The following is a 14,274-nucleotide window of genomic DNA, read 5'->3' as shown; positions in this document are numbered from 1 at the left end:
AAGTGCTATGGTAATGGTGCAGAGTTGTGGGCAGTGGGTTTTGGGGGGATTTGGGGGGCTCAGCACCCAAGGGAAGGGAGCTATATACCTGGGAGCTATTTTAATTTTTTTTTTACTTTTTACAAGTGCCCCCTAGGGTGCCCGGTTGGTGTCCTGGCATGTCAGGGGGACCAGTGCACTATGAATTCTGGCCCCTCCCACAACCAAATGACTTGGATTTGTTCGTTTTTGAGCTGGGCGTCTTCAGTTTCCATTATCACTGAAAACCAATACTGCCCAGCTCAAATCTGCCCAAATGCAATGCATTTGCCTGGCACAAACCGTATTATCGAAACAAAAGATGGACACCCATCTTTTTCAGTTATACGGTCTGTCCCGCCCCTTCGCGTACCCGTCCTCGGAGATAGGCGCCCATGGAGATGGGCGTTCACGTTCGATTATGCCCCTCCAAGGTATTTGCCTTCTTCATTGAGAATATTGACCATTTTACCTACCCTCTGTTTTCCATTTTTTAACCAGTTCTTAATTCATGGTATGACACACACTGAGGACTTTATGCTTGCTTTCTAATTTCCTCAGTTGTTGTTCATGAGGTACTTTATCAAATGCTTCCTGAAAATCCAAATATATTATACCAACTGGCTCATCTTTATCCACATGTAATTTAGCAGATTTGTCAGGCATTCCCCTTGGTTAAATCCATGTTGACTTTGCCCGTTAATCTGTACTTATGTATATGCTCAGTAATTTTGTTCATTATAATCGTGGAATGCACTGCCAAAGTCTGTGAAAACAATCTATGACCATCTAAACTTCAGGAGATCATTAAAGATCTACTTATTCAGAAAAGCATTCCCCACCGACATAAATTAGATGCATCAACTCTGCAACACAGCAAAACCTTAGACTGTACTGGACACTATATATTCCTTCCTACCTGAATATACCAACCTACCCGACCTAACATCAAATTGTATTTGTTTCCATACTGGACTTGGCGATCGCCTGTATGGTACTATGTAAGCCACATTGAGCCTGCAAATAGGTGGGAAAATGTGGGATACAAATGTAAGAAATAAATAAATGTCTCATTTTTTAGTTCTATCAGTACTAAAAAAAAGTGTAATATCATCCAGTTGAGGAAATTTGCTCTCAACTAAAGGGAATAGGTTTGCCCTATTCCCCGGGATTCTATATAGCATGACTTAAGTTGCGCGCACATATCCAGTTGTATTCTGGATTTGCACATGCAATTTAATTAGTTAACAAGCCGGTCGGTACTTCAGCAGAAGTCTCGCAAGGCCACCTCTGGAAGTCTCGGCGGCCATTTTTAAAGCGCAAACCGGCAGCGCCAGCGGGGTAGAGTCAGCGCTGGCAGCGGGCAGGCAAGACTGCCTGCCCCGAAGAATTCAAAGAGTCAGGTCGGTGACATGAGGGACCGGATCCGGAGGGAGGAGAGCCGGCTCGCGCGTTTCAACAACCGGCTCGCAAAAGCCAAGCAAAGTTAACAACCGGCTCTTGCGAGCCAGTGTGAGCCGGCTCCAGCACACCACTGCATCTAGTACAGGTGATTAACTACTCCATAATTTGTCAATTTGGTTCAGTACAGCTTCCAGGTTCAATGAGATTTCTTTCTCAGTGCTGTCACGTGCTGCCTGTAGGGCCAGGGGATAGGATAAAGTGCTGGCAAAGAATGGCCTCCGGAAAAAAGTGCTGCCTTATGGGAATGGCAGTGTGGGGGGGGGGGGGGGGTTTAATCCATCCAAAGAAGCTTATGTTATGTGGCATGGTATGGTAGTAACAGTATCTGGCTGTTTTTAAATTAGAAGAATTAAACAAGAAGCAATGTTTTATTTATGATGGTTATTGTTTTATACGTTTTTATGAAAATGTGTATGTTTGTACCACATAGAATGGCATATATTGTAGTATAAAAGTTTTGTAAATAAATAAAATGGGAAAGTGCTAGTAAGGAGGGAGAGAGATCGGGGAAAGGAAGGGAGAAGGAGTTGGGCTTGGAAAAGGAGAAAAGAGGAGGGTGTTTGTGTCTGGCCTAGGGAAATGAGGAAGGGAAAGTGTGCTCTTTCTGTGCCAATTCAAGTGAATGCAAGAGGAGGCTTTATGAGAGAAATGTTCCATGGTGCTGGCTCATTTCAGTTAAAAAATATATTTTCACTATTTTGGTATGCTGCTTCATATTCAGTCATAGCTTGTTTGTTTTTATCTTTGGAATAATCATGAATATGTATGAGATGTCTGTATGCAAATAAATGTTAATGCGCCAAGCACCACCCTTTTGCCCCCCAAATGAAACAAACTACGCCCTTGACCACATCAGGTTATTTTAGGACAGGGGATAGAGGAGATTACTTGAGGGGACGGGCAGGGATTTAGGAAATTCCAGTGGGGACGGGCAGGGATGGGTTAGATTCCAGTGAGGTTACGTAAGTACATAAGTACTGACATACTGGGAAAGACCAAAGGTCCATCAAGCCCAGCATCCTGTTTCCAACAGTAGCTAATCCAGGTCACAAATACCTGGCAAGATCCCAAAAAAGTATAAAACATTATATACTGCTTATCCCAGAAATAGTGGATTTTTCCCCAAGTCCATTTAATAATGGTCTATGGACTTTTTCTTTAGGAAGCCGTCCAAACCTTTTTAAAACTCCGCTAAACTAACCGCCTTTACCACATTCTCTGACAATGAATTCCAGAGTTTAATTACACATTGGGCGGGGAAGGGTGAAATTTCTGTCCCCATGAAACTCTCTAGCACTCTGTTATGCTATTGTTCTATATCAGAACCTAGGCGCCTAAGTTCCTTTATAGAATAGGTTGGTAGAAGTGCTGGCATATAGATATGGAAGCTACCAAATGAGTCTGCTCTTGTTTTCGACATACAGTTTTGCATAATTGTTACACCCACTGTATATACTGGTAAATACTCATATATTTTCAAGCATCCTCATGCATATTTTACAAAAGGCTCTGTGTTCACAGAGCCTTTTGCAAAAAAAACTGGAGAAAGATGAATGTCCTGGCCTGGATGTCCCTTTTCCTACACAAAGCCACTGCTCACACACTATGAGCAGCTTTATCAGGAAAATCTGGGCTCACAATGCCAGAAGAGCTAAAAATGAGGACAGAAAACAGGTGTGATGGAGAATATTCTCAGGTGTCTACAGAAACAACTCAGTCCACTAGTGCATAAGGCTGATTTCTAAACAGGTCACGTGCCTGCTCTGTGGGTTGTGAATCTAAGCAAAAATATAAAGAAAACAAAGTGGATGGAAAACATTTGTGTCCCCGGAGGCTTCCCAATTGGATGTATGTAAGAATGTGGCTGAGATGTACAGACAGGCTGATTAAAAATAACACCTCTACCTAGAAATCCATTGCACTGGAAGGGAATGCAAATTATGTACAGTAAGAAGATAAATGTAGGTTATCTTTATTGCAGAACCAAACGGTATTAAATGAGCTCAGTCTCCAGTTTCCCCATACACTCTTTAGTCACCAGCTCTTCTTCTATTCACCTGCAAGCAAATTGGAAGATGAAACTGAAGTGATGCATACATATGATTTGTAACTTCTCGAAAAAAAAGAAGAATGAATATTAGTGGGTGTAACAAAGTACCATATTGACAGTACTAAAAAGCAAAAATCCTCTGTTTATCAACAGAAAAGGTGCAGCATAGGAAGTGCCCATGTAAGCTTCCTCTCATTGCTTCACTGAAGTTCAGCACAGAAAGTTAGCTCTGAAGATGAGAGAGGGGAATTCATTCTCCAGCCTCTGAGGCCTTTGGCTGCAATTCTATAATTGGTGCATCATTTTAGGTGGTATGAAAGGAGTAGATCACAGAAAAGATCCTTTGAGAAATATTTTAATCATGTGAAGTCTAAAAAAAGGCCCAACACTGGCCATGTTTCGCCCATGCAAGGGCTGCTTCAGGGGCTAAAGTAACCAGACAGTGTTTACAAGCCATTTCATCTCCTTTGTAAATAGCTGTCTGTGCCAAAAAATGGCAGCCCCACACAGTGTTTCAGTAATGCAACTAGCAGCTTGGTTACTTTAGCCCTTAATACAGCCCTTGCGTGGGCAAAATACAGCCAATGTTGGGCTTTTTTACAGACATCACATGATTAAAGCATTTCTGAAAGGACCTTTTCCTGTGTGATGTGCTCCTTTCATACGCATGTACATTTGGGCATGTTCCCAATTTGTGTGCACAATTTAATTGAATAATGAACAAATTAGTGCCGATAATTGGCTTTTTAACAATTATTGGCACTAATTTAAATCAACATGTACGCATGTAAATAGAAGCGCTTGAGCCACACCTAAATTTTATGCGTGTCCCAGAAAAGTAGGCGTGAAAATGGGTGGGTCATGGGTGTTTCAGGGTAGAGTGTGGGCATGGATTCCATTTGCACGTGCAATTACAGAATAGGGGATTCTTGCACGTAAATTTAGGCAGGGGAATTTGCACCACATTTTCATTGGGGCATATGTTCCTGCAGAAATTTACACCTATTGTATAAACCATGCCTAACTTTAGGCGCTGCTTATAGAATAGCATTTAAGCAGGCTTTTTTCCACGCTGATTTTTTAGGCACAATTTATAGAATTCACTTCTAAGCGATTTAGGTACACTGTTTATAGAAAGTGCCTAGCATGTATGCATGCAACTGCCAATTATTGGTGCCAATGACACACATAAGTGCTACCATTTTATAAACTAGATGCACTTTCATGGTTTCTCTGCCAGGATTGCACCAATAGGATGTGTGGAACAGTGGCAAGCCTATTTTATTCAGGGTCATGCTTGTGGCTGTTGCCTGCATCTACACCAGTAGCTGGAGCACAGGGAGCAGGGAAAAGGAGCTTCCCTTACTCAGAACATCAGCCAGGCTGTTCTTCCAAGAAAAAACTATTCTTCCAAGCTATATACTTTAAAAAAACACAAACACAGTTTGGGATATTTGTTATCTTCAGCAGAATTGTGGCAGTTTTATTATGTAGCCTGGAAGCAGCACAGTGCTCCCTCCAGTGAGACCCCAGTGGCCCCCTCCCAGACCCCAACATTTCCCCCAAAGAGACCTAACAGCCCCCCTTCCAAGATCTCTTCATTCCACCTCCCAGACTTCAGCATTCTCCTTCCCTGACCTGAGTTCTCTTCCTAGCCAGACCATAGCATTCCAACCCCTGGGACCTCCTCCCCTTTGAGTCCAGTCAGCTACTTCAGGCTATGCAGTGGGATGCTTGGACCAGTTTGCACTGAAAGTCAGTGGATGGCTGTTCCTCCTCCTTCTGTTGTGGGACTGTGTTTTATCTTTCCCTTCTTCTGCCTCGCAGTGGGGTTGGCTCATTGCCTCTGCCTCCTTCTGCCATGGGGCTGATGTTCTCTTTTCCTTCTTCAGCTATGTGGCAGTGGCCCTTCCTTGTGCCATGCAGGACAGCAGGGGCACCGTAGCATGTCATGTCCCTCCCGTGTCATTTTCACAGGCTGTGATGGTGACATTGACAGGAATAGACACAGAGGTATGGGACAGTGGACCAATTACCTCAATTAAATTTTTTTCAAGGATTAGCAGGTAGATTTAAAGGGTCCAGTAGGCTGGGTTTAACTTGTGGGCTGTAGTTTGCCCATCCTCAGTCTAGTGTAGTTCTCATCTCTGTCTTCGACATACCTAGCCCATCAGGTTTTCAGGATACCCACAATGAATATGCATGAGACAGATTTGCATACAAAGGAAGCAGTGCATGCAATTTATTTCACATATATTGATTATGGATTTTTTTTACAACTATTTAGTTATAGGCTCCTGCGACAGTCTCTGTCAGATGAAAACATGTTTCTACAGAGGGTAGACTGTGAATTCACTGTATTCACTATTAATTATGGAATAGGGGGAAAAGGTCTGATTGACCACCAGGTCACACTCTATCCCCGGCATGAGGAGATTTGTTGAAAGACCTTTACGGTGATAGATCTAATCATCGACAAAAACTTGAAATTAAGTGATTCAAAATAGGTGCATCTGTGCATAGAATTTTAACATTATCATAAATTAAATTGCTAGATAACTGATGAGACATATATTCAGCAGGGCTGCACTTATCTTTGCCTCTGTGTGTCCCGATGGACATCTGTTTCGCCGTTTGCTTTTTCAAGGGAAACGAGCCTAAACACTTGCAGACAAACAAAAAAGAATCAACAAGTGTCAGTCCCCAAAACAGTGACTATACGTTCAAAAAAAACAAAAACAGGCAAATTCTGACTCAAAGCAGCTTCACTCCTGTCTTGTAGTGTCTCCTGCCAGCTGTCAAAAAATGGTGGCAGCATCTATTTAAAGGAGACAGCCAGATGCTCCTGTGGAATTAAACCGGAACCTGTATGTCAACTTAATTTCAAGTCACCTTAATATGGACGGAGGGTTTTTTTTGTCAATGATTAGATCTATCACCATAAAAGTCTTTCACCAAATCTCCTAATGCCGGGGATAGAGTGTGACCTGATGGTCAATGAGACTTTTCCCCCCATCTTAGTGAATACAGTGAATTTACAGTCTACCCTCTGTTGATATATTTTCTTTTTAACAAACCAGACTGGCTTGTTGGGTTGGGTTGAGAACCTCTGGTCTAGTGTACATAGAGCATACTATCCCCTGGATTGTATATATGGTGCCTAAAATTATGCACTCACCTTTGGGTGGGCTTCCAAGATGTGCAAACAAATAAATTGGACAATGAGCTCTAAACCATCAATAATTGGGTGCTAACAGACAGTTATTGATGTGAATTGGCATTCATTCAAATTTGCGCATGCATCTGGATGTGTGCTTCTTCTATAAGGCATGATGCCCAAATACCACAGTGCATATCTCAAAAGGGAGCGTGGCCATGGGTGTGTCAGCAGAATTACAGAATGCTGTCTAACTGCGCCTAACTTGGGTGCCGGCATTTACACCAGGTTTCAGCAGGTGTAAGTCCAGTGGACAAAAGTTAGGTGCAAGATCCATGCTAACCACTATTCTAAATAAGGTTTTCACCCTATATAGAATATCGCCTAGTGCTGAATTTTTCAGTTCCCAAGTTTCAGCACAATTTATTGAATTCTCTCCTATACAACTGTATGTATGTATCGTAGCTGAACTTAGAAGAGTTTCTGTGCTCTGTATTCCTTTATAATTAAAGTTCTAGAGATGTATGTTTTTACTATTGAGATTCTTGCTGATTTTCAAGGGGTCAGTTTTCAAATACATCATGTAGTTCCAAAGTACATGAGTGCTTTTAATGCACATACCTTATTTGGATTTTCAAAAGGATACAGCTTGAGCTGTCTTCCTTTGAAAATTAGCAGCTGTAAATTACGTGCCCTGAAAAAGTCCATGTACTTTGTGCCAACTATTTCTGCAGGCAGTGAGGGTTGGGGGGGATGGGGGGAATAGCATATGTGTAGTTGAAAATTACTTGTATATACGCTACAGTATTTTACTCTCTCAACCCAAACAGACCTATGGGAATATCTCTTTCTAATGTGGCTGAAAGTATACATGATATGAAATGAATGAATACTTTCGGACGCAGTGGTGGAGGGTATTTTTTCAGTCTGGATCTTTGATTTGGGTAACGGCTTTTGAAAATTACCTTCCAACTTGTCCTCCTTTCATTCTGATAAAGTGCAATGGTAGCCGAGCACAGGACACTATTTTTCTCCTAAGATAAGTTCAATTTATTTCTCTAATAAAGGCTGACATTTATTTTCTTTCTCTGCACATATTCTGCTCTGTGGTCCCTATAGACAATCTGGGTTCATATTTTACAATATTATTGCAGTTCTGAGTTATCAGCCAGGCCCTGTCCTCTATGAAAATTTCCAGGGTAACATTTTGGTAAACACTGGAAGTGTCTGTGTTTTGTTTGAATCTTAATGGCGCGTGTGTTCTTGTTTGTGTTTTCCCCAGTGCATAGTGTGGGACTGGGACTCTAACGGCAAACATGACTTCATTGGAGAATTCAGCTCAAACTTCAAGGAAATGCAAGGAGCAATGGATGGAAGACAGGTACCAACAATTATACACCAGAGGAAGAATGTTCTTTTTTGGAAAGCGGCTGTCACTCACAAATGAGAGCAGAATGGGGAATACTGGTATCCAGCTATTCACAGGCACTGTTTTGTAGAAATTGCTTATTTGGATAGCTATCATTTAATTCCACCTTCAGTCAATCAACTAGTATTACAGCTGGCCTGAGAGACATATTCCAATCCTTTCAGGCTCAAATCTTTTTTCTTTAGACTTTAACATCCGCTTCATTCTTTTGTCTGGCATGTTTCCATCCTGACCTTTTTTGAATGCTTATGGACATGTTTTATAAATTACTCTAAAATGAAGTAGCAAAAATATGCATAGCAAGAAATATGTATCTCTCTGCCTATATATAATGATATAATCTATCTGTACATGCGTGATTGTGCAGAGACAGCAAGATCAATAGAGTGAATACAGCAAGATGCTTTTTATTTATATTTGATGCTGTACATCACCTGGAATTCTAGGGGAAGTACGCAACTTTTAAATATCATAAAATAAATTAAGGGGTAATACTGCTTTTCCTCAGAGGAATGCACCACTCATATTTCAAACTTGGCTTAGCCCTGACCGTAACATCCACAATACTCTTGACACCGTTCAGGGCATCTATATAATCCTCAATTAATTATATATTGGGGCTGGCCTAACATTCAAGCAGCAGCACCATATGTATATGATGGGGAAATATACTGAATTCAATTCTAGCTCCTGTTTCTCAGCCAGATGGGACTGGCAGTCCAGGAAGGAAGGGAGGAGTCCTGGCCATCACACAGTGATTGTAAATGAAATATATTCTTAATAATATTGAACCTCATATTCAAATAAAGCTGAGTCCTATATTTAGACTCTCATGTTAAGTGTCCCCTATTTTCAGCCAAACAAAGGAGCCTAAGAGGCATATTTTCAAAGCACTTAGACTTACAAAGTTACAAGTCTTCATCTGAAAATTCATATAAATGTAGGGGACCCAGTATCCTGCCCAGTGAAACCCTGACTGGTCATTTATGTTCAACAGCTCTTAACTGGATAATGCCACTGAATATCTCTGCTAGCCAGCCAGGATAGGGGTGGTCTGAGCTACAGTATGCATAGAGTCACAACTTAGCCTGCTAGTGGTGATATTCAGTCTAGTAACTAGCCAAGTAAGTGGATACATTTAAGAGAGTACATAAGAGTAGCCATACTGGGTCAGACCAATGGTCCATCTAGTATAATATCCTGTTTCCAAACAGTGGCCAAGCCAGGTCACAAGTACCTGGCAGAAACCCAATTAGTAGCACCATTCCATACTACAAATCCCAGGGCAAGAAGTGGCTTCCCCATGTCCATCTCAATAACAGAATATGAACTTCTCCTTCAGGAACTTGTCCAAACCTTTTTTAAGCCCAGATACGCTAACCCTGTTACCATATCCTCCGACAAAGAGTTCCAGAGTGAAAATAATATTTCCTCCTGTTTGTTTCAAAAGTATTTCCATGTAACTTCCTTGAGTGTCCCCTAGTCTTTGTACTTTTGGAACGAGTAAAAAATCTATTTACTTCTACTCATCTACACCATTCTGGATTTTTTTTGTTACATTTGTACCCTGTGCTTTCCTACTCATGGCAGGCTCAATATGGCTTATGTGGGGCAATGGAGGGTTAAGTGACTTGTCCAGAGTCACAAGGAGCTGCCTGTGCCTGAAGTGGGAATTAAACTCAGTTCTCCAGGACCAAAGTCCACCACCCTAACCACTAGGCCACTCCTCCACTCCTTTTTGTAGACCTCAGTCATATCTCTCTTCATTCGTCTTTTTCCCAAGCTGAAGAGCCCTAATATCTTTAGCCTTTCCTCATACAAGAGGAGTTCCATCCGCTTTACCATTTTGGTCGCTCTTCTTTGAACCTTTTCTAATTCTGCTATATCTTTTTGAGATACGACGACCAGAACTGAACGCAATACTCAAGGTAAAAATGCTGAGTTAACTGGGCACTAGTTTGAATATTAGCCGGTGCCCAGTTATCTTCTGGGTCCGCACACATACCTAGATATCCAATGCCAGGAGCCGCACATATCCTGGCATTGAATATCTGGCGCTAGTTCAGTCCACAGCTGTGAGCAATTTACAAGCCGCTTAGTGACAAGGGCTGAATATTCTCCTGAGGAGCATAAGTTAGGTGCCTAGTGCTGAAAATCAGTTCTAAGCTCTTAGTTTTTCTCCTACCCTAAATCCACACCTGTTGCTACCCACTTTTTAGGCTCCTAAATTTAGAAGTTTAGTGAAAGTTTGAGTATAAATTTAGGCATTCAGCCCTAGTACATTTTCAAAGAGGACAATTAAAGAGCATGCTCCCTTTGAATATTGGCCTCATTAAAAATATGCAGAGAGAATTGATGTAGTAAATGTATTGTAAATGAAAAAACAACAACTTTTTCTATATATGTGAGGTTAGATATGATATTAGAGGTTGAAGCATCACACAGTTATACTAATTGCTAGCCAGTATAAAGTGTATCTATGGGGTAAATCTCTAACTGGACCCCTGCTTTTAGACACCCCGATAGCCAATTCTAGTGTAACCCAGCATCGGTGCACCTAAACTTTACAAGCCACAGTTACAGAGCTGCTAAGGGGGCCCGATCTTTGAGGAGGAGCTTTAAGCCACACCCCCAGTTCCACCCCACTCTAACTAGCCACACCTCCAGTTCTATCCAGTCACATCTCCCAGACCTGCCCACTCCACCTCCTGACTCCACCCTGGCAGTCCTGAGCCGCGGCACCAACAAGCCACCTCCCCCTCAGAAAGCAGGAGATGCCTTAATAAAACATCATCTCCTGCTGCCACAGGACCAGTCTTTCAGTAAGAACTGTGAGATTTTGCAGCTCTTATTTTGAGACTGGTTCTGGGGCAGTAGAACATGATATTTTAACCCATTTCCTGCTGCCCATGGTAGAGGAGACTGCTCAGTGCAGTGGTATAGCTAGGACAGAGTAGGTCCTGGAAGGAAAAAATAAGGTGATATTTATGTGTACAAGATGGAAATACATACTTCCACAAGGCAAAAGACACTGTCTAAATGGAGGAAGGTGTGGGGTGGCTTAGTTGAGACTCATATGTTTTAATAGTTGTTTGAATTGAGACCTACTTTGAGTGAGACAGGAGAGGAGGGTCCAGAGGGAGTAGGTTGGGGAAAGTATTGGAAACTTTTGGGGTTTTGCTTACAGTGTTTATCTTAAGATGTTGAATAAAGAAATCCTTTCAAATTCAACAAAATTTAAGATGGGCCCCCTATAACATCATTGCTCCCAAAGCTAACACATTACAATCAATAAATTTAGAACAAAAAAAAATGTTTCTACCTGTGTTGTCTCATCATCACTTTAGTCCAAGTGTCTCTTTTCTGCTTTTTCTTAACTCTCTTTCCAGGGTCTCTGTCTTTGACATTTCTTCTCTCTCTGTCTCTCTCTATATGTACACCATTCATCTTTCCTCTGAATCTCTTGTCCATCCTATTCAGCATCTCCCCTCTGTATCCCTCCCCTTATTCTCCTCCTGTGTCCAGTGAAAGATCATGAGAAATTCAGCAGCTTTTTAAGGCTGTTCCCTAATTCATCCTGTGTCAGTGTTTCCACTGCTGGCCCCTTTGAAGTGAACCAGCCAATAGCAAGAAGCTGTCTGCTTTTTTCAGAAGCAGATTATCAGCTCTGAGGCCCATCCCATCTGTGGCTACTCACTAAACTTTTGAGCTTCCTGTACCTATCAGGAAAGGCACCAGCATGGCACCAGAAGCTTCCAGAGAGGAGAAGAACTATATAGAACAGTTGAGGGATTTCTGGTAGCTGGTTGAAGAATAGGGGTGCCTTATGATAATCAAGGAGAAGGGTCTGGTGGCAGCAGTAGCCCCACTCTGAGTATTTAAGCCCATTTCATGCTCCCTAAAATTGTCTTGGGTCCCATCTCCTATCTTTGACCTGTAAATCTAAGGGAGATCCCTCCCTGTCCAGCCTGATGCAGACTACCTGAATGAGAAGAATCAGCTGGCTGTACTCTGTGAGTTAGCAATACAAAGGCACTTGCTACAGAGCAAGGATTCAGAGAACTAGGGACAAGACCCAGAACTAAAATGGTTGCTGACATGTGGAGGTATGGAGAACCTCTGCATCACTAGAAGGTCCAAAGGAAGGAGAAGGAGCTTCTACTTTTTGTGCTAAGTGGTATATCAAGTAAATAAATTGAATCAATTCTTATGCACCTGCAATGTCATCCAGCCATCCAGTTTCTAGCCATCTAACAAGAACTGATGACAGCATCTAATAGCCTGCAAAATTCTTTAAGTGTCTGACATCTGTAAACAGCACTGATAACATTTAACAGTTGTTTATTGAAAATAGGAGGAGTAGTAACTGGTATGAACAAGACCCTCATCTATCCAGTGAGCAGGTCTGTATAATTGTGGAGGGTGAAGATTTACAATAAATGCTATGTAGGCTCCAGGAGAAGAGGAAAGTATGTAAATAGTTGGCCACCTGTTTTGCAATGACTGTTAGCTGTTACCTTACTAAGTAAAGGAACAGTAAAAGCTTTGACTCAGAACAAGAGACTTTGTGTGGTCTGGATTATTGGTATAAAGTGTGGTGTTAAAGTCCGATGCTGCATGCTCAGCCTGCTAGGAAAATCCTAGTCCTGGATCTGGTAGATAACCAATAAATAAGAGTGTGTGCCCCCCCCCCCCCTTCTCAGCTGTTGCAGGTTTACACCAAGCATCCTAGCTGTACAAACAAGGGTAAGGTGTTTGCACCAGCACTGCCCCTCTGTGCCACTCAGGTATCCTGTGATAAGTCCCAAATGTGCATGCGTAACCCATATGCTAAAAAATAAAACATTTTTTTGGCTTAGTGGGCATGTCTGCGGGGGAAGACAGTGAGTGTTTCTGTGCTAATCAGTTAGGGGCCCTTTTACAAAGGTGCGTAAGGGCCTATGCACGTCTAGCACACGTCAAATGAGCATTATCGCCCGGTTACCGCATGCCCCAGGCGGTAATTCCGAATTTGGCATGCGCTGAAAACACATGGTAGAAAATCATTTTCTATTTTCTACCACGGAGGCGTTTCTGGTGGTAATAGGTAGCTAGCGCGTGCTGGACGATTATCATGCGGGTAACGTGTGAGCCCTTCCCGCTAAGTCAATGGGTGGCGTTAAGGGCTCAGACCATAAACAGATGCGTTCTGATTTTTATTTTACCGCATGTCCATTTCCTGGACCAAGCCCCCCCTCTTTTCCAAACGCAGTGGAGAAATGGTCCGGTACGCATCCAATACTTTGGCGCACCTTTGTAAAAGGGCCCCTTAGCGCAGTTACATGATGCACATTAACTGATTAGCAAGGGGTTAGTGTGTGAGCCCTTTCCACCTACAAAACAGGTGTGGGTAAGGGCTCATGTGCTAATTTTTAATAATGGCTACATGCTAATGGCAACCTTAACACATGTCACTATAAGAAACTTAGCAAGTAACCATTAATTTGCTATGAAAGTACAAGTAGGGAAAAAAACTTCAGTGACTCAGGTCATGTCTTTGATATAACTTGGACTAATGACCCGCCTACTTCTTCATTAGATCTCAAAAAACCTCTAATTTTTAATTACTTTATTTTTTATAGTTTTTTTTTAAAGTTATTTTTCTTTTTTCTAAAGTCCACTATTGTTCAAGTTTTCTTAGGTACTTACAGTGGGGGAAATAAGTATTTGATCCCTTGCTGATTTTGTAAGTTTGCCCACTGACAAAGACATGAGCAGCCCATAATTGAAGGGTAGGTTATTGGTAACAGTGAGAGATAGCACATCACAAATTAAATCCGGAAAATCACATTGTGGAAAGTATATGAATTTATTTGCATTCTGCAGAGGGAAATAAGTATTTAATCCCTCTGGCAAACAAGACCTAATACTTGGTGGCAAAACCCTTGTTGGCAAGCACAGCGGTCAGACGTCTTCTGTAGTTGATGATGAGGTTTGCACACATGTCAGGAGGAATTTTGGTCCACTCCTCTTTGCAGATCATCTCTAAATCATTAAGAGTTCTGGGCTGTTGCTTGGCAACTCGCAGCTTCAGCTCCCTCCATAAGTTTTCAATGGGATTAAGGTCTGGTGACTGGCTAGGCCACTCCATGACCCTAATGTGCTTCTTCCTGAGCC

The 14,274-nt window shown here is 42.0% G+C and overlaps 1 protein-coding gene across 1 annotated transcript in view; it reads left to right on the top strand.

Moving 5' to 3' along the window:
- Positions 1-14,274, top strand: part of CPNE4 (copine 4) — a 932,436-nt gene that overhangs the window by 699,004 nt on the left and 219,158 nt on the right. The window contains exon 9 of the mRNA XM_030206477.1: positions 7,972-8,070. Within this exon, the coding sequence (XP_030062337.1) occupies positions 7,972-8,070 (99 nt within the window). The remainder of the gene's footprint in view (positions 1-7,971; positions 8,071-14,274) is intronic.

The sequence above is a fragment of the Microcaecilia unicolor genome, chromosome 1 (assembly GCF_901765095.1).
Source record: "Microcaecilia unicolor chromosome 1, aMicUni1.1, whole genome shotgun sequence".
Lineage (NCBI taxonomy): Eukaryota > Metazoa > Chordata > Amphibia > Gymnophiona > Siphonopidae > Microcaecilia > Microcaecilia unicolor.
This window is presented reverse-complemented; position numbering and strand designations above follow the sequence as displayed.